Source organism: Alexandromys fortis, unplaced genomic scaffold (genome assembly GCF_014885135.2).
Source record: "Alexandromys fortis isolate MF-2015 unplaced genomic scaffold, M_Fortis_MF-2015_v1.1 scaffold_2_26212498_36691700, whole genome shotgun sequence".
In the NCBI taxonomy this organism is placed as follows: Eukaryota; Metazoa; Chordata; class Mammalia; order Rodentia; family Cricetidae; genus Alexandromys; species Alexandromys fortis.
This window is the reverse complement of record NW_026067931.1, coordinates 5,153,704-5,175,161: the sequence shown is the minus strand read 5'-3', so window position 1 is coordinate 5,175,161 and position 21,458 is coordinate 5,153,704. Positions and strand designations below refer to the sequence as shown.

Here is a 21,458-nt window from a genome sequence, read left to right as displayed (position 1 = left end):
GGCTCCTTTAAGCGTTTACACGTGCTAGTGAGCCCTTGAGCAGCCAGTTCATCAAAGGGAAACCAAAAAAGAAGTAAAAATGCCTGTCACTGTGCAAGCATCAGCATTCTAGTGCTCTAGAAAGGCTGAAAGCAGTTTCTGGTCATGCACCTCTTACTAGGGTGCAAGTTTAGCTTTCACAACCCAACCTGAGAGTGGGCGAAGCCCACAGAGGATAAGGTGTAGTAGCTTAACAGTCTAAAGCTTTAAAAAGACTAAAAGATATGCAGTAAAAGAGGTCCAGACAGGAAAAATAAATCTAAACAGGTTTCAGAGTGCTTTACAATGTATGTAGGCTTAAGAAAGAAAGAAAATGGATATAGATAGTCATAGAAAAATAAAATGATTAAAAATAATAAAGTAAAGCTTTAAAGAAACAGTAAAAGTAATGTAAAACAAAAAAAGTCACATAAAGATGGGAAACACACGTGGAGTCTGAATTCTGTATACTATTGTTGGCTTTGAATTCTTTGATTGCTGAAAAACAAAGGGCAGCTGCTAAGAGACCTGGAATTGAAAGAGGGACTTTGAAATAAGCCAACCTAGACATTTTAAGAATGTCTTAACTTTTAAAAGCCAAAAAATGTTATTTGCCAAATGGAAATCAAAAATGCTCTGAAGAAGAGGTTTTGCTTTTGTTTCCAGAGGAAATAAGAGGCTGTGGATTCCTTCTAGGTTGACTTGGATCTGGTTTGATGAAGGGAGACCTCCTGCACCTTGACAGGTGATATCTATCAACAAAGGTTATAACTGGTCTTCCCAGGACTTGGCCATTATCTCAAATTTTCTCTCTGGGACCCGGGTGTGGGTGGTCTTTGATTATTTTGTAGGTTATGGATGTTTGTTATAATTCAGGGGAATACAAAAATACAGGAAAAAACGACCACTATTAATCTCAGGTAAATTTTGGTATATGGACACAAATTGAAAGTCAATTTTGTTACAACGTATATATGTTTTCACTCTTTAAAGGTCTCTTGTATACTGATGCAAATTTAAGGTAATTTTTGTTACAACGCACTATATACATATGTATCTACTCTTTTTTTTAAAGGATTTTTATATACTGATACCAATTTAAGGTTATTTTGTTACAACCTATTGTATATATGTTTTTGCCTATTTAAGGTATTGTACCTATGCAGTTCACTTTAAAAATGTAAGGTAAAATTCTAGCTTTTGAAAACTATTATTATGAACTATTTAGGATAATCAAAAAACACAGGTCAATAGTCATCTAAGATATTGTACCTATGCAGTTCACTTTAAAAATGTAAGGTAAATTTCTAGCTTTTGAAAACTATTATTATGAACTATTTAGGATAATCAAGAAACACAGGTCAATAGTCATCTATAACAATCAAATTCATAGATAAGCTAGGTATATTTTCCAGATCATATAGATATATTTTAGATAGATGGTCTTCAAATACTTCAAAGACCTATAGACTATGGCACTTAAAATGTTCTGTTAAAGTTTTCATGACAATGAGATCTGATCTGATCCTAGCAGCACCAATTTACTTCAGAGAAGCTATCGGCATTGAAGAAACTCCTTTTTGGAGTTTGCTTTCATTGTGGCAAGGTTAGTCACTGAACAAAGAAACTGCTCTTGCCTTTGACTGCTGACTATGTGCTGTGCAGACTGGACATGCAAGACCCACAGTAAAGTGACTGCTGCAAACTTTGCCAAAACAAGGCAGGATGGTCATTCAGGGTTCCTGCTTCACAGAAGAAACTCCAGACATTCTGCAGGGCACAGAGGAAAGTGACTGACAAATGACCAATACAGGCAAGACACTCTTTCAAATTTCCTGCTTCGTTGAAAAGTCTGCCAGATTCTATGGGCCTATAGGCTGAAGATGGATTTCCCAATGTTGCAAAGGAACTTTGGGTGACTGTCCAAGCAGTCAGATATCTCTGTCATTCATAGAGTTTTTGGAAGTTGTTTGCAAAGGACTTTTTGTTTACTCAAAAAATGTTATCCTTCTGGAATCTTTGATGGAGTTGAAGACCAGACATATAACTGCAGTTTTCCTTAGTTATGACAGAGAGTAAATTAGTTATAAAACTATAGATTCAGTAAGATAGGACAGATAATGAGGTGTTTTAATTTGCTAGACACAAATGAACTGGAATTCATTATATTGTGAATGTAATCTTTACTTGATAATTGTTCTTATTGCATAGTCTTACTATGTTAAAGTTAAAATTTTTCATTTTGTTTAGAAAGAAGGGAGATGTTGGGGAATATTATTTTCAGGTGTGTGACTTTTGTCTACACTACATTTGTTCAACTCTGTGAAGTTGTGTTACTGTGCCTATCTAAAACACCTGATGGTCCTAATAAAGAGATGAACAGCCAACAGCGAGGCAGGAGCAAGGATAGGCGGGGCTGGCAGGCAGAGAGTATAAAAGGAAAAACAAGAAGCAAAAGAATAAGGAGAGGACATTAAGGGCCACCCACCCAGCTACACAGCAAGCCATGGTGAAAAAAGTAAAGTAAGGTATACAGAAATAGAGAAAGAAAAAGCCCAGAGGCAAAAGGTAGTTGGGATAATTTAATAAAAGAAAAGCTGGCAAGAAACAATCTACACTAAAACTCGGCATTCACAATAATAAGCCTCCGTGTGATTTATTTGGGAGCTGGGTGGTGGGCCCCTTAAAAAGTCAAAAGAGTAAAGCACCCACAATAGGGGTGATAGATGGGAAAGGGAAGGGAACGGGAGCAGAGGAAGGAGGGTAAACTGGTTGGTGCGTAAAATAAATGAAAAAAAAAAATGTTATTTAAATAAAAAGATAAAAGTCTTTAAAAAGAACAGAAAAAGGTATCAAAATTTATTTCAAGAATTTAAGTTTTGGGCTCAGTGGTTAAGAGCATTGCCTGCTCTTCCAAAGGTCATGAGTTCAATTCCCAGCAACCACATGGTGGCTCACAACCATCTGTAATGAGAGCTGCTGCCCTCTTCTGGTATGCAGACACACAGAGACAGAATATTGTATACATAATGAATAAATAAATATTTTAAAAAAAAAAAAAGAATTTAAGTTTTAAACACACAAGTCAGAAAAACACACACAAAAACAAGACACCTATATTCCACAACTATGATCCAGTTTTTCCAGCCTCCCTTATGATCAATGTGAAAGATGGTCAAACTATACTGGTAAAGAAAGTCAAAATAAGACACACACACGCCCCAAAAAAGGATTATAAAATCATTTGGGGATTAAGAATAGTTGAGGGTGGGCTGGAGAGATGGCTCAGTGGTTAAGAGCATTGCCTGCTCTTCCAAAGGTCCTGAGTTCAGTTCCCAGCAAGCACATGGTGGCTCACAACCATCTGTAATGAGGTCTGGTGCCAGTGGTTAAGAGCATTGCCTGCTCTTCCAAAGGTCCTGAGTTCAGTTCCCAGCAACCACATGGTGGCTCACAACCATCTGTAATGAGGTCTGGTGCCCTCTTCTGGCCTGCAGACATACACACAGACAGAATATTGTATACATAATAAATAAATAAATGAATTTATTTAAAAAAAAAAAAAAAGAATAGTTGAGGGTAATCAACTGAAGTGAATGGCTTCTATAGTGGTTTAAATAAAATTGGCCCCAACAGGCTCACAGGGAGTAGCATTTGAAAGGATTAGGACATATAGCCTTGTTAGAGTAGACATGGCATGGTTGGTGGAAGTGTGTCACTGGGGGTGGGAGGAGGGTTGAGGTTTTAGAAGGTCAATGCAATCCAGTATCACTATCTTCCTGTTGCCTGCCATTCCAGATACAGAACTCTCAGCTACCTCTCCAGTACCAGGTCTGCCTATATGCCTCTACACTCCCTGCCATGCCAATGGACTAAACCTCTGAAACGGTAGGCCAGCACCAACTAAATATTTTCCTTTATAAGAGCTGTCAATGGTCATGGTGTCTCTTTATAGCAATAGGACAATGACTAAGAAGCTGCAGATAACTGGTTGACTCAGTATAGTAAACCTATACTATTTTAAAGTGCTTAATAAACCAACTGAGTGTATCTTCACATTGGGGCTTATGCTACTTTAAAATGAATGTTTACAAGAAAGAAATGCTTGAAGAAAATATACTCTTCAGAATATATTTAAGATCACTTTCCTAGGCACGGTAGTACACTCTGTAATCAAAGCACTTAGGAAAATAAGGAAGAGGATCAGAAGTTCAAGGTCATTTCAGCAAGCTAATGCTAAACTAGACTACAGAAGACCCCATCTCCAAAGGGAGGGGAGATAAAGGGGATCATTTTAACAGTTTTGAGCTTTCATTCCTCTTTTCATTCTAGCACTTAAGAGCCTGAAAGCAGAAAGATTAGTCCATAAGTGATCTGGACTACATAGTACAACTCTGTCTCAAAGCACAAAAGAGTTTGGAAATAGTAATTAAAGCCAGGCAGTGGTAGCACAGGTCTTTAATCCCAGCTCTCAGGAGGCAAAAGCAAGCAGATCTCTGAGTTCAAGGCCATTCGGGTCTACAGAATGAGTTCCAGGACAGCCAAGGCTATACAGAGAAACACTGTCTCTAAAAAATCAAAGGGGGGGGGGTGAGAAAGAGGAAGGAAGGAAGGAAGGAAGGAAGGAAGGAAGGAAGGAAGGAAGGAAGGAAGGAAGGAAATAGATAATTAAGAGTTCTATGGGGGCTGAAGAGATGGCTCGGCTAAGAGCACTGGTTGTTCTTCCAGAGATCCTGAGTTCAATTCCCAGAAACTACATGGTGGCTCACAGCCACCTGTAATAAGATTTGGTGCCAACTTCTAGCCTTCAGGGACACATGCAGGCAGACAGAATATTATATGCATAATGAATAATTTAATCTTTTTTAAAAAAAGTTCTATGTCATTACTAACATAATGTTATTGCCAGATCAACTGACTCTCCTGCAGACTCAAAATGAACTCTCACAGAAGCCAGGTGTGGTACCACATAACAGAAATCCCACTATTCAAGAGAATGAAGCAGGAATTTGGTGAGTTTGAGGCCAGCCTAGGTTATCATAAAGTCACATTCTAATTAAAAAATAGAGTATACAAACAAGATGGCTCAGCAGGTAAAGGTGTTTGCCATAAAGCCTAACAACCTGAGGTTAATCCCCAGAATTTGCTACATAGACCAGGCTAGCCTCCCTTAAAGGAGAACATCACCACAACCAGGCCAGCAATGCCTTCCTAAGTTAGTTTCTCAAAATACAATCTAACAACATTCACATTAAAACTTTGTTGTCTCTCTAGTTTCTCTCTTTTTAAGCCATTAAAAGTTTCTTAAAGAAACAAGTCATTTTCTTGTAAAAATATTCTATATTCTAAATTCCTGTTTATTTTCCCATGCTATTAATCACAGTTTATACAAAAAGCTTCAGACCAGAGGTGGTTTAGGTCTTGAAATTTTTTCAGTTTTGGAAAATTTATTTTGGGAACTGAATTTATGTCTAAATATGAAACTGATTTATGCTTCATACAATCCTAGCCTGAAACTAATATTGTAGAACTACTCTTAACAAAAACTTTAAGTCAAGTTTCATGGGCTGGAATTTGTTATTTGTGATGTCATAACTATATTCAAAAGTTTATGGTTTAAAAGAATTTGAATTTTGGATGTTCAGATTATGGATTTTCAAACTATAAATTGTTTCTTTATTATATAGCCTATGAATTTAGTTGAATTTACTCTAGAAACATAATTAAATTTATTTCCAGATGCATTCTAGCATTTCAGACAGGAATATTGTATAGATGGCTCTGTGTGCTTCATAGTATACAGGAAATAAACAGCTGTTACAGTTTTTTTGTCTTTTTCTGTGTGTATATATATATATGGAGTCCAGAGGTCATTCCACACTCTGTCCCAAAACAATAAAATTTAAAAAGAAAGTTTAGATTAGTGAGGAAAACTGAAAGTAGACTGGTTTTAGATGACATTAAGGAATTTGTAACTATTCTATTTGGTATACTAATTGTGTAGTCATTATAGAAAAACCAAAATCCCCGAACAATTAGAGATACATACTAAAATATTCTTAATGAAATGGCATGGCATCTACGATTTCCTTTAAAATACACAAAAAAAGGTCAGGGAAGATGAATCGGTCAGAAAATACCCTGCCACACGAACATGAGGACCTCAGTGCAGATCTCCAGCACCAGTGTAAAAAGCTGGGTACAGCATACATCTCTAACCCAGCACCATGGGATATGAACAGGCAGACCCCTGCTCACTGGCCAGCAAGCAATCCTAGCCAAATTCATATGCTCCAAGACAGGAGACCCTGTCTTGACCTACACAAACACACACATATAAATATGTACATACAATACACACCAATTAATTAATTAAAAAATAACAAAATTAAACACTAAAATAAACTAGTGGGAAGACGAAAATATCAGCAAGTGGTAATTACTGAGTATATGGAGTCCTATTTCACTTACTACTTCTGTATGTTTGTAAATGTCCACAGAAAGCAGGCGGACTGTCCTAAGGAAGTCAAGCATACCTATAAGTTCAGGTGGGCTTCTTTCATTAAACCTCTCACACAGGCGAATAAACGTCTCGGTATTCTCAGTCGTGGGGCATTCACCATGTCTGAGAACACAAAAAGAAGTTGCTTGGAAAAGAGATTACAAACCTCAATAAAAGCTTTCAATGTTTATAACTTACAACTTACCCTTTACACTGAAGTTTGATATACTTGATTCCTTCTTTTTCTATGTCATTTCTGTCATAGAACCTTGAAGTATTTGTCAGATCCACCAACAAGCTCATTTTAACCTTTAATAAATAAATAAAGAGTCAGATTTGCTAGTTACTACATTTATTCCAAACAAGAAGAGTAGGTGACAGGACTAGAACTCATCCACTCCACTGAGCAGGATTACATGCTCACTGCTACCAAGCAGCTGACAGTGGAAACTACCTTCTAAACGAAGAATCCAACCATTGCAGAAATAAGAACTAAGGGGGCACTGGAAAATAATTCTAATCTAAGGAGGATAGAAAGTATAAGCAAAACAGACTCCACTGCCAACAATGTGAATTCAAGGAGGCAAACACTGTCACTGTTTCTGTATCTACCTGTGGTCCTCAGAAGCCTGAAGCTTACAACAGCAGGACAGCTCTAGTGCCTGGCACACATTACCCAGGTTCGAGGTAGCCACCACAACCACTACTTCTATCCACTACACTGTATCCAGCCTTAAAGCATGTAAGAAGCCATTTATGCAACAAATGTGTGTTCCTTTTCTATTTAATTTATTCTTCTATTTTAGTGCATTTTCTAAAAATACACTAATGCCTAGAACTATATTCCTTTTAAAGAAGCACAGTAAAAACTAAAAACAGAAGCCCAGTGTGGTGGCACACACCTTTAATCCCAGAGGCAGGCAGAGCTCTAAGTTTGAAGCCAGCCTGTTCTACAGATAGTTCTAGGACAGCCAAAGCTACATACGGGGAATAAAAAAAAAAAAAAAATGAAAGCTGAGGAGATGGCTTAGTTGGCAAAGTGCTTGCTACGCAAGCATGAGAACCTGAGTTCGGATCCCCAGCACCCACATAAAAAGGCAGGTGTGGTAACACACACCTGTGATTCCCGAGCTGGGAGGTGGAGACAGGATGATCCTCTGGGCTTTGTTGTCCGGCTAGTCTAGCCAAATCACCAAGCTCCAGGTTCAGTGAAGGACCTTGTCTCAAAAAAATAAGTTGGAGAATAACAGAGGAAGACATCAGACATCAACCTCTGGCCTCTGCACGTGTATTTCTCTTCCTGGATATCAGAAAGAAACAAGATAAGGGTATGAAAATAAATTAAAATCTTAATTTTATTTTCAATAAAAATAAGAGGCATAGATAATATAAACAGCTATTTTTAAAATATAGTTCCCAAGCCTAGTATAGTGGCTCATGCCTAGTACATGGGAGGTAGGCACAGGAGAAACAGAACTTCAAAGTCATTTTCAGCTATACAGCAACTTTAAGCACACTCTGAGTTACATGAGACTCTATCCAAATACCCATAAAATAAAATAAAATAAAATAAAATAAAATAAAATAAAATAAAATAAAATAAAATAGAGGGGAAAGAGAAAGAGAAGAAGTATATGCCTGAACTGAGCTCCAGAAAGAGTCAGTGCACAAATCCTCCACAACATTCTACCATACATAGTTTGGAAGAATGCAAAGAAAATATAACCAATAAAACTAAAACTGAACTGAGTTACCTACCAAAGACTTTACATTATCTGTGAGTGTAAATCCCCCACATAAACAGATGGAAAGACAAAAACCACATGATCATCTCATCAGATGCAGAAAAGGCCTTTCACAAAATCCAGCATTCCTTCAAGATAAAAGTCCACAATAGACTAGTGATACAAAGGATAAGCAGGCCAACAGTAAAGATCAACATGAATGGAGAAAAATTCAACACATTTCCACTAAAATCAGGAACAGGATAAGGATTTTCACTCTCTCCATACAGATTCCATATAGTATTTGAAGTCTTAGGTAGACCACTAAGACAACTGAAGGGGATATACATAGGAAAAGGAAAAGTCAAAGTATTCTTATTTGCAAAAGAGTTTATATACAAAGACCCTAAAATTCTACCAGGAAGCTTTCACAGCTGATAAACACTTTCAGAAAAGTAGCAAGATACAAAATCAACTAATAAAAAAATCAGTAACCTTTCTATATACAAATGACAGACCTACTAAGAAAAACTAGGGAAATAATACCTTTCACTGTAGCCTCACAAAAAGAAACTATCTTGGGATAACTCCAAGCAAGTGAAAGACTTGTATAATTAAAATTTTAAAACACTGAAGATAAAAATTGAAGAAGACATCAGAGGATGGAAAGATCTCCCATGTCCAAGAATCAGTAGAATTGATATTGTGAAAGTGGCCATCCTACCAAAAGCAGTCTACAGATTCAATTCACTCTTCACCAAAATTCCAACACAGTTCTTCACAGAAATTGAGAAAACAACCTTCAGTTTTATTTGAAAATACACACACACACACAAACACACACACACACACACTAAAATAAACAATCCTGAACAACTGAATATTAAAAACACTACTGGAGTTATTACTATTATCTATCTCAAACTGTAATAAAAGCAATCAATGGAATTAAAGACCCAGAAGTATTTCCACACACCTTTGGATACCTGATTTTTGATAAAGAAGTCAAAAATACACACTGAAGAAAAGACAGCGTCTTCAACAAATGACACTGCTCAAAGTTCACGGCTGCATGTAGAAGGGGGAATGCAAACAATACCTATCAAGTCCACATGGATCAAGATCTCAAGTAAGACCCGATACTCTGAATCTGATAGAGACAAAGCAGGGAACAGACTTGAACTCACTGGCATGGGAAAGGACTTTCTAAACAGGACACCAATAGCACAAGTACGAGAAACAACAATTATTAAATAGAACCTCATGTATCTGAGAAGTTCTGTAATGGCAAAAGACACCATCATTCAGAACATAGTAGGTTATGGAATGAGATAAGATCTTTACCAATTACACATCTGATAGATCAGTATCTAGAAAACATGAAGAACTTAAAAAACTGAACATCAAGAAAATAAACTAATTAAAAAATGAGGTATAGAACTAAGCATAAAGTTCTCAAAAGGTGAAATACAAATGGCTGAGAAACAAAAAAAAATGTTCAATATCCTGAGACATCAGGGAAATGCAAATTAGAATGACTTTGAGATTTTATATTATACAAGTCAGAATGGCCAAGAACAATAAAGCAATGATAGCAAATGCTGGCAAGGATGCTGGGAAAGGGGATACTTCTTCATTGCTGGGGAGTGTGCAAACTGGTACAATCATTGTAGAAACCAGTGTTGCAGTTCCTCAAGAAGCTGGGAATCGATCTACCTTAAGATCCAGCACATACCCTTGCACATAAAACCAAGGAATTTCACATCCTACTGTGGACATACTTACTTATCCATGTCCAGTGCTGCTCTATTCATAATAGTCAGAAACTGGAAACTGCCTAGATATCCATCAACTGATGGATAATAAAAATGTGATACTTTTATACAATGGAATATGAGTCAGCTATTTAAAAAATGAAATTTGCAGGTAAATGGGTGGAGTTAGAATAATTCATCTTGAGAGAGGTAATATGGACCCAAAAAGACAAATACTGTATGCTGTTCTCTTTCATGTCGATATTAGCTTTAGGCTTTCAATATGTATGCTACAATCTGAACAGTCACAGAGATTAGGTACCTAGGAAGGGACCAGTGAGGAGGAGAGGCTCTCTCAAGGAATGGGAAATAGAATACAGTGTTAGGAAGAAACAAAGGGAAACTAGAATAGTAGGATTAAATGAGGGCGGGGGAGGAGAGGAAGAGTAAGGGAGGAAAAAAGGGAATATGGGGAGGGACAACTAACACTAAAGGCCATTTAAGTCATACGGAAACCTACTACTGCAGAAGCTTCTGAAAATAAACACGCATATGAAAGGAATCTACCAATGAGAAATATTATCTCAAGAACAGAAACGTGAACAGCACCTGAGAACCACACCCAAGGCTGTCTTCTGGCCTCTGTACCCATGTGTAAGCATATATCCCTCACTGAAAGCCCTTGAAGATGAAGCAGGGAAGGAAGACTACATTAGTAGCAAAGAGCTTTGCTTCTTACCTTCAGACTCTTTAGGTAATTTGAGAGCATACTAGGATGGAAGCGGTTTTCTTCAGCAACTTGACTATCATATCGTGGCCCCAGCATTGTCTTCAGAGGTAGGAATCTTCCTAAACATCAAGGTGAATAATAATTTTCATTATTTAAAGAAAGGACTAAAATTCTATAATTTGCTTTTTCAAACCTGCCTTCTTAAAATAACATTTTGTCTTTGTTTTTTATTGAAGGAGAGTCTCATGTATGCCAGGCTGGCATGAGATTCACTGTGTAGATGAGGATGACCTTGATTTTTTGATTCTGGCCTACCACTTGCCTGGCTTTATGTAGTGCTGAGTATAGAACCCATGGCTCCCTGGTAGTAAACAAGCATTATACTAAATGAACTACATCCCAACCCCACTTTGTTAATACCTTAAAATGAAATACAAAATTATAAACGCAATTACCCATAATGTTCTTTCACTCTAAATGCAGATTAATTAATTGAATTTATTCTAGAATTTGATGATATAAACAAAGAAAAATTACCAATGAGTGAAACATCCGTAAAGAATCTAAACTTGGGGCTGGAGAGATGACTCAGCTGTTAAGAGCACTTATTGCTCTTGCAGAGGAACTGGGTTCAATTCCCAGCACCCATACGATGGTTCACAACCACATGTGACTCCAGTTCCAAAGGATCCGATTCCTTCTTCTGGCCGCCAGACTCCTGCACGCACATGGTGCACATAAACTTATACAGGCTCACACACGTATATGTAAATAAAACATAAATAAATCCTTTTTTTAGGAATCTATACCACTAAAGTCATCTGCTTCTATGAGCAAGAACCCCAATAAAACTCATTTGCTCACCAAGTTGAACTTTGGTAAATATCCTTACTTCTTGTCTACTGTCATTTCCCTATCTGGGGTAAGAATAGATGTTCACATTTACCCAGAAATAGCACCTCACACAATATCTCCAAAAGCTGGAGTTGTAAGTATGTACCAACACTCCAGTTTAACTCAATTTATTTCAAGTTCCTGATTACATGGCATTGGTATTGGGGGGGGGGGGGGTTGCTGTTGCTGTTTATTTGATATTTAAAGCAGGGATATCAAGTTTAGCCTCAAACAATGCATAGCGGGGGATAACCTTGACCTCCTGATTCTCCTACCTCAATTTTCAGAGTGATGGTTTTATGTAATGCTGGAGATCAAAAGCAGGACTTTGTGCATGTCAGGCAACTAATCTACTAACTAAAGGATTTCCCCAGCCTTGGCTGTATGTGAAGGTTGTTAAGTATTTCCATCTTTGAACCTCATCCACATCTCAGGAAAAAGATCATGGAGGATGTTACAGCGTTAAAATGGTATTAACCAGAATCAACTGCTAAAGACTTACTGTTTGTTTGGTACCTGTTTTTTAAATGGTGTAAACCCAGGCTGGGTTTGAGCTCCCTGCCTCTCCATGCCAAGTGCTGGAATTACAAATGTGTGCCACCACAGCTAGCTACTATTAAATAAATGTAACTAAAATTTTTAATTGGTAACAGTATAATTTTAATTTTGTTACATATATTTGTGTGCATGCACACAGCTCAGCTTGCATGTGGAGGTCATATGACAATTTGCTGGAGACGCTGTCCTTTCTTTCTACCATGTTAAACCCTGGTGTTGAATTCAAGTGCCAGGTTTAGTATTAAGCACCTTTACCGGCTGATCTCACCATCCCATTATCAATTTTTAACTCCTATTTTCATATTTACTGGTGGTGTATACTGTCTTACTGATTTTTGTTGTGTCTTGTCTACATGTATTTATGTAGATCATATGTATGCCTAGTGCCTGAGGAGACCAGAAGACATTATTCCCTGGAACTAAGACTACAGACAGTTGTAAACTGCCATGTAAGTGCTGTCCTCTAGAAGAGCAACAAGAGCCATTTCTCCAGGACCCGAACTCAACGACGCAATGGAACCAATAAAAAGTGCAAGGGAAAGTATCATAACAAACTAAGTAGAAGAAAGAATATCAATGAATGAAGACAAGGCTAAGGAATTATTATATCCCAGATAATAAAGAAATGAATGATCACGACCACAGTGTTCAAGATAAACAACAGAAGACACCAAACCTAGGAATCTGTGCTGTAAAACAAGGAAATAAGATGCAGACTAAAGGCACAGGAAACATTCAATACAATCCTGGCAGACTATTTTCCAAAACTAGGAAAAGAAATGGCATTCAAACACTGACACATTTAGAACCCTGAATAGACATGACCAGAAAAGAACAGGACTCAAACAAACTCTCGCAGACTGTGTATCATTTTCATTCCTCACTTTTTCTTTTTTCCTCTCTTATATGCTAGGCAACGTTCTCCTACTGAGCCACATCTCCAGCCCACCAGACATAGTGGTTCACTCCTTTAATCCCAGCACTCAAGAGGCTGAGGCAAGCAGATTTCTGTAAATTCTAAATATTGAATACTAAATTTCATGCCAACCTGAGCTAAATATTGAAACCCTAACTCTAAAAAAAAAAAGAAAATGAATATAAATACTTATTTGTACATGTAGTCAAAACAGCAATGACTTCACTTGTCCGTAACTACACGTAATTCACACTAATTTTGAGTTATCATGCAGTCTAATTAGAATTCTCCCCCCACTCCTTTAAATCCCTCTCCTTGCAAAGGTGATTACATCCTAGGAGGAAGAAAAACACTTCTCACACTTGTCAACAACTCAGCAGCACTTCATGCACCCAGCAGCACCCTTCCTGAAAAACTTCCCTGCCTTCCATACACAAGACTTGGGGAGTTTGGGCTTCAATCTCCCCCCAAACACACACACACACACACACACACACACACACACAAAACTAAGATTTACACTGATGATTCTCAAATATACATTACCAATTCAAATAAAATTATAACTTACAGAAATCTTTGGGGGGCATTTTGCCGACCAGGCACTGGTTTGCTAGCCTGGCACCACACAGAACCAGGAGTGTTGGCCCGTGACAGCAACAGCAGAAGGAAAGGGTGAGCTCAGGGTCGCCTCATTCTCAGCTACACCGTGAGTCTGGGGCCAGCATAGGGGGAGGCCTCTCAAAAACAAAGGAATCTTTGGGGATGGGGCACATGAAACTCCTCCCCGTGCTGAAAGCTTGATCCATGCTCAGTAAAGGTGAGTTAATTTCAGTTTCCTTAGGGGTGTGGACTATGCATCAGTGGATGGCCCCACATCCATCTGTATATGGATAACAGGGTCACTGGGACTTGCTGGCTCCCAAACTAGCTTTAGGCGCAAGGAGAGACCCTTTCTCAAGGGAGTAAAGACAATATAGAGCAGGACACTCAACATCTTCCACTGAGTACAGACCTATACATGTCTATCACACACACAAATGCATAGACAAAGAATGGAAATATAGGTCAGTGGCACAAATGCCTAGTATGTATGAGGCTCGAAATTCAATCCAAACCATTACGCATTACTAAGTAAACAATTGTTAACTTTTTCTGCGTGTTTGGTTTGGGTTTTTTTTTTGTTGTTGTTGTTTTGGGTTTTTTTTTTGAGACAAGGTTTCTCTGGCTATCCTGAAACTTACAGACCCCCTGTCTCTGCCTCCCAAGTGCTGGGGTTAAAGTCATGTGCCACAGCTGTAAATAAATATTTCTCTGTCTGTCTCTCTTTTTTTTTTTTTTTTTTTTTTTTTTTTGGTTTTTCAAGACACGGTTTACAGTTTCTCTGTGTAGCCTTGGTGTCCTGGAACTGAATCTGTAGACCAGGCTGGCCTCAAACTCAAGAGAGATTCACCTGCCTCTGCCTCCAGAGTGCTGGGATTAAAAGTGTGTGCTACCACAGCCTGGTGTAAAGAAATACTTCTTAAAAGACTCAGAATGGGGCTGGAGAGATGGCTCAGCGGTTAAGAGCATTGCCTGCTCTTCCAAAGGTCCTGAGTTCAATTCCCAGCAACCACATGGTGGCTCACAACCATCTGTAATGAGGTCTGGTGCCCTCTTCTGGCCTGCAGGCATACACACAGGAAGAATATTGTATACATAATAAATAAATAAATATTTTTTAAAAAAAGACTGAGAATGAAGATAATAGGACTATCAAAGAGTATCATTATAAACAAAAATACATATGTAAGTATGGTGAGAATAAAAAGGGTTGCTTTTTTTAATTTCTTCACACTACAACTTGATTAAATTATCTTTCTTTTCTATTTAAGGAATTGAGCTATTTAAGAGCTTTTTTTATTTCTGAGACAGGGTCTCTCTATGTAACCCAGAATGGCCTCAAAGATTTGACATTCCTGCCCCATCCTCCTAAATGCTAAAATTATAGGTGTATGCTACCACATCTGGCTTTAAATTATCTCTCTCTCTCTCTCTCTCTCTCTCTCTCTCTCTCTCTTTCTTTTATCCTTTTTTTTTCCAACAGTCTTACCCAGGCTGGCCTTGAACTCAAACCAATCCTCCTTCCTCAGCTGTAAATGCTGGGATTACATACATCTGCCATCATCTCTATTTAAAGTCTTTCAGATCACTTTTATCAATTGTTTATATGGTTTTATTGACTGAGGACTTCATATAAAATCTTAAACACAAAACAGAAGAATCAACATGAACAAGTAATAATGGTATCTCTGATTCTAAAAATTTCATATAGTTAGGTAATGTTGTAAAATATGTGCTTAATATTAGCACACATAAGATTCTGCCATCATTTAAAAAAAAAAAGTAAGTCTTTAATCCCAGCACTTGGGAAGCAGAGGCAGGTGGGTCTCAAAACACACACACACACACACACACACACACACACACACACGCACGCATACACACTCGCACGCACAAAAGTAAGTTGTAAATTAGTTAAAATTTTAAGCTTTCACTTTTTTTATTTTTGAGCTAGGGTCTAATTATGCAGCCCTGGCTGTCCTGGAACTCAGTCTTGAGACCAGGCTGCCTCAAACTCACAAGACTCACCTGCCTCTGCCTACCTAGTGCTGGCATTAAAGGTCTGTAGCACCACACCCAGCAAATGCATTAACCATTAGAATAAAAAAGCAGGCGACAAAATGGAATGACAAATGTAAGGAACTCCTCTAACAACTCAAACTCTCATTAAAAACTGACAGCAGGGTGTGGGAGACGGGAGATACATCTAATCCCACCATTTAGGGAACAGAAACAGGAGGACTGAGAGTTAAAGTCATCCTCCAACCAGACAGGCCAACCTATACAACATAGACGTATACTGAGTACATGATGTTTGCCATTTATTAAAAAATGCACGTCACTGATGGTGACAGAAAGCAGATAAACAGCTGTCTAGGAAAGAAGGATTGCAGAAGTCTCATACAACGGTGTATAGAAAGACTATAATGCAAAAGTCAAATTATTATTTTCCTTATGTCTACATGTTGAATCTATAAACAGCTACATGGTGGGTTGTATGAGGAAGACAAACTGTATATTAAAGTGAAAATGTTTCATGTAAACCAAATGAAAAAATACACCAAGAGTGTGAGTTTTAAATGTATATGGGCTTCATGTTTAGACTTTATTTTTATTTTTCTTTATTTTTTGTTTTTCGAGACAGGGTTTCTCTGTGTAACTTTGGAGCCTGTCCTGGAACTAGCTCTTACAGACCAGGCTGGCCTCAAACTCACAGAGATCCACCTGCCTCTGCCTTCTGAGTGCTGGGATTAAAGGCGTGTGCCACCACCTCCTGGCTAGACTCACTTGCTTTCTGAGTATCTTTTCTGGTTTATTTTTGCTTACGTGTATGTGTGTGTGATTATATGAGTATATGCCTCGTGTGTGCAGGTACTGGAGGAAGCCGAAAGAGGGTATCAGATACCCTGGAACTAGAGCTACAGGTGGTTGTGCTGGGAACTGAACTCGTGTCCTCTGGAAGAGAGCAGCAGCACTGCGACAACCCTGCGGCCCCGAGACTTGGGCTCCCAGCTAGCCATTTCACTAGGGAGGCCAGCTGTGCTGGAGATGAGCGTGGCTTCAGAGCGCTTCCCACTCACGTGTCACCACATGGATGGCATTGACTGGGATGTCCTGAAAGGGGGTACTTAAGCACAGTAACAGAAAAAAGTGAGAGACCTTTGAATGTGGCAAAAATTCTGAGATGCCGTAAGATGCCGTAAATTTAATTCCCAATGCCGGATGGTGCCAGAAAGGATACTCAGTTACCACCAGATCCTGACCTTTAACAAAACTGTCCTTCCCTGGATAGATGCTGAAATCCTCACATAAGCGCCATCGTAAAACTTGTCTACTTTGGGTTTGGCTTTGTTCTGAAGCACCGTTGTAGCTTAATGAAGATATTTTAAAACGGATTTGAGCTCAAGAGTTCAGAGAAAGAGAGTCGCTCAAAATAACGACAACAGAAAGCAAGGGTATGGGCTTCTCCAAGAAAAAGCAACAAGTAGAGGTACCAGCTCCTCAATGGAGAGCCATCGCTCACTGTATTTCGGATGCTATTCAAAGAGCATCCAAAGAGGGGAAGGAACGGTAAAGTTTACCTGAGAACTCATAAATGAAGGCTTAGCAGTAAAGATCTGCAACCAACTGTCCGATGACTATTCTATAACAGTAAATCTGCCAGGCAGTGATAGTGCACGCCTTTAATCCCAGTACTCGGGAGGCAGAGGCAGGCGATCTCTGTGAATTCGAGACCAGCCTGGTCTACAAGAGCTAGTTCTTGGACAGGCTCCAAAGCTACAGAGAGAAACCCTGTCTCAAAACAACCAAAAAAAAAAAAAATCCAGTGTAAACAGTTTGAGTGTTCCTTCCTCATTTTTAGCGTAAAAACTGTTTTTGGTTCCTAGGTCCAGTCGACAAAGTTCCAAACTGCTATCTAACCTTGTTGCTGGTTAACTGTGGTCCCTTAAAGCTACCATCTGCGATGTCTCCCCAAATTCAGAGAACTGTGTCTCAGCTATTTCAGGGGTAGTCCCTGGGATATCTGTGTGTGGTCCAAATTCATCAAACTGTACACTGTTAAGTCCCTGTCCCTTAGTCAAGCAGTGACACGGGCCCAAGCATCTCCCAAGTTCCAGAGCGAAGCTACTCTACGTCAAACTCAAGATGGAAACATTCCACAAAAGTCCGTTTCAAAGAAAAACCAAAACTCCCCCGGCTTCCCAGGCTTCTTTCTCTTGAAGCCTTCCTCAATCTCAAGACTTACACTCGGCTCCTGTCCTTGTTCCGAGAACAAGTGTCTCCAGACAGCGAGACCCAGTCTCCAAATCACCCAGAGAGAAGCTCACCAACTTCAAGCTCCGGAAGCCTCCTGTTCACCTCCCGTCCTCGCTCCCCAGCCCTGCGGGAGCCCGGACTGGCCGCCGCCGAGCGCGCGGTTCCCAGGCCCGGCTGGAGGAGTGGGATTCGAACCCGCCCGCAGCCCCGTCCCCGGTACCTGCCACCGGCTGGCCGCGCCGCGGACAGTTCAGCCACCGCGGCGGGATCTTGTTGTAAGCCATGTCGGCGCCGCACACCGCCACCTAGCCGACCGCTCGGGAGCGAGCGGCCCGGACCCTAGCGCCGGCAACCCCACCCGGCTCCTCAGCGGCGCGCCACTTTCATTCAGGTTCGACTCCGAGGCTCCCGGCGAGCCCACAATGCATCGCAACTTCCGCCCCAAAGGGCCCTCCCCCTTCCTTCCGAGGTCAAGCGAAGAGGAAGCCCCGCCCTGGTGAGTAGCTGGAAGCGGCCACGAAGTAGAGGGGCGGTTCCACCTGACCCCGCCCCTCCCGCCCCGCCCCCTGGGTCTCAGGCTCCCGCCTCTGTCTTCCAAGCCCAAGCCTGTTTTGACTCAGTGCATAAGCCAATGACACGCGTCCTTTTTTTCCCCTCCATCCAAACAAGAGAAACCCCCAGATAGAAAGAATCCAAGCGTCTCTCCCACTATGGACTGACATGTCACTTTCAAAAGGGTATCTTTGACACGTGAAAGTGTTTTTCTGCTAATCACAGCTCAAGCTGGGTGTCCCTGAAGGATCTGGGTTTGAAGCAGCCTTTGGGAATCCTCCCTTTCCCAGATCAGAATACTTAAATCCAGAGACTAGGTTATTACAAATGAGGAAATTCTTTCTCGGTGAGGGCTAGGGAACATGCTCCAGAGGACCCATGAAACATCAAAAATTAGTACCTAAGACTTTGTCATTTCTGGGACAGGCAGCTTTAGCTGGGCGGTGGTGGCGCGCGCCCTTAATCCCAGTCCAGGAAGCAAAGGAAGGTGGACCTCTGAGAGTTCAAGGCCAGCCTGCTCTACAAGAGTTAATTCCCAGACAGGCTCTAAAGCCACAGAGAAATATTATCTCAAAAAAAAAAAAAAAAAAAAGATGGGGGGGAAAAAGATTATCATTTCTGGGGCAGGCAGTTTTGATGTGTTTTTTTTGTTGTTTTTTAATCTTTTTTTTGTTTTGTTTTCTCTATCGCAAACATTTAGCAGTTTTGGGAAGTCTCTGTCTCGAAAGGGTCAGTAATCATGTGTAATTGGCAGAAAGGTAGAAATTGACCACTTGGCTACTACTAGGTGAGTGTAGACCGGGAAGCCTTGCGTTTTCCCCTTGAGATTTAAAACACCGTATGAAAAGATGGAGCCGGCAGGACTTCACTGTGGCTGTGGCCCACTAGGGCAGAGCTGGTTCCTCCTTGTAATAGCTTCCGTTGTCGACGGGACACGACACACCTAGGAGAGGAAACCTCAGTCCAGGAACTGATTGGCCTGTGACCATGTTCGCTGGGCATTTTCTTGATTGCTAGTTGACGGGAGAGCCCCAAACGCACTGTGGGCAGTGCCCTTCCTGAGCCAAGTGGGGCGGTGGGTCTCAGCCTTCCTGATGCTGCTACCCTTTAGTGCAGTTGCTCGTGCTGTGGTGACCCCAGGCCTTATTTTCGCTGCCACTTCATCCCTGTAGTTTTGCTCCTGTCAGGAATCATAGTGTAAATATTTTTGCGAATACAGGTTTGTTAAGAGTTTCATGATTCACGGGTTGAAAACCACTGGCTGGGCTGTATAGGAAAACTGGCTGAGCAAGCCAGGGATACCAGCCATTAAGCAGTGTCCCTCAGTGGCTTTGCTCAGTTCCTGCCTTCAGGTTCCTGGTTGAGTTCCTGCCCTTGTTTACTTTCTTGATGAACCAGTAAGGCAGATAAACCATTTCCTCCCCCCAAGATGCTTTTAGCCAGTGTTTTATTTATGAAAACAAAAAACAAACAAACAAACAAACTAGAACACTCTTGCTCAAAGGAATAGAATCTAAATTCTACCTTTGTCCTTAGGTGAAGAGAGACATATATAATCTGTTCTAAAATCTATAATCTTTTTGTACGATTGTTCCCTCCCTTTAGAGTTAATGATATGATTCTGTGGGAGAGAGACCTTGGTGGGTGAGAGACAGACACGCTTCCGTGGGAAGTTTTATTAAGAGAAGGGTGTGGGAAAGGGAGAGAGGGGAAGGAAAAGACCAACCTCAGGGGACAGGAGCAGCCCAAGAGAAGAAGAAGAGGGAGGTAGAAGTAGGTAGAGTTTCACTTTTTAAAGGGACAGCATACTGCCTGCCCTGTATGGGGCACAGGTCCCCTCAAGGTGTATGAGGCACAGGTCCCCTCTGCAAGGTCCCCTCAAGGTGCCGGGCCAGGTGTGCCCGGCAGTTAATCCAACTAAGTCTGTCAGTCACGTGACTCCAGACCCAAGCTAATTTGCCTAAAGACATGCTAAGGAGATGGAAAGAATAATTATCTCCTTAATGAGATAATGCACTAACACACCCCAAGTCCTTCCCCCAGAGGAGTTACTTACAGTTTTTCACTAATTCTGTTCTGCTTTCTGTGGTTTAAATTTTAAAAAGCAGATGATTAGTTTCTGCCAACACAAAAAGGCCAGATCAGACCAGATTTAAAACAGATAAATGCAGGTTTATTGGGCTTGGTTTCCAGGGTGAGTTCACCAGTCCCAAGGAACAGAGCCAGAGAAACCACGGGGCCAGGATAAGGTAGAGAGGTTCTTTCTGTCTGCCTTTTATTATTGGCCAAAATCCTACACATGCTTGCCGAGACATTATGGACAATCTCATTCCCTCTGTGAGGCCCCCTCTGGTAAGGCAGGTTCCTCACAACCTGCAACATTCCCTCCAAACTGAAACATTTGCACTAGGAGAAAGGGAAGGCCCTTGAGCCTCAGGAGGCAAACACAGGGCGGTGTGAAAACAGGAACTTGGAAGCTTTCTGAGGGCTGTTACCCAGGCGGATGAAGAGGAGAAAACTATGACCAAGAGGGGGAAAGTGGCAGAAAAAGAGATAGTTTTGGAGTGAGCCACATAGAAAGCTCCAGAGTTGTAGATTTCCTGAATCTACATAGAGTAGGCTCTCTGGCCCTGCAGCTGCATGACGTGGAGTTAGCCCTGCTCCTTGCCAGTAGCCCTCCCCTACACTCCCGTTAAGAACCCCAGTAAAGCCGGAAGTGGTGGCGCACGCCGGTAGGATTTGCTGAAGGAGGCAGAGGCAGGAGGATCACGAGTTCGAGGCCAGCCTGGGCTACACATTTTTGCCAGGCGACGGTGGCGCATGCCTTTAATCCCAGCACTCGGAGGCAGAGCCAGGCGGATCTCTGTGAGTTCGAGACCAGCCTGGTCTACCGAGCTAGTTCCAGGACAGGCTCCAAAGCCACAGAGAAACCCTGTCTCGAAAAACCAAA

At 40.7% G+C, this 21,458-nt stretch overlaps 1 protein-coding gene across 6 annotated transcripts in view; it reads right to left on the bottom strand.

Annotated features, from left to right (window-relative positions):
* The window catches only part of Rngtt (RNA guanylyltransferase and 5'-phosphatase), a 182,122-nt gene extending 163,738 nt beyond the window's left edge, over positions 1–18,384 (bottom strand). For 3 of the 6 annotated variants that reach the window (XM_050145469.1, XM_050145470.1, XM_050145475.1), the window contains exons 1-4: positions 18,177–18,384; positions 10,738–10,847; positions 6,726–6,829; positions 6,555–6,643 (exon numbers count right to left, since the gene is read on the bottom strand). In XM_050145469.1, the coding sequence (XP_050001426.1) occupies positions 6,555–6,643; positions 6,726–6,829; positions 10,738–10,847; positions 18,177–18,240 (367 nt within the window). In that variant the 5' untranslated portion in view covers positions 18,241–18,384. Of the gene's footprint in view, positions 1–6,554; positions 6,644–6,725; positions 6,830–7,637; positions 7,821–10,737; positions 10,848–11,265; positions 11,447–18,176 lie in introns of those variants that run through there. The other 3 variants (XM_050145471.1, XM_050145473.1, XM_050145474.1) reach the window with 3 other exon arrangements.
* Positions 18,385–21,458: the final 3,074 nt, after the last annotated feature.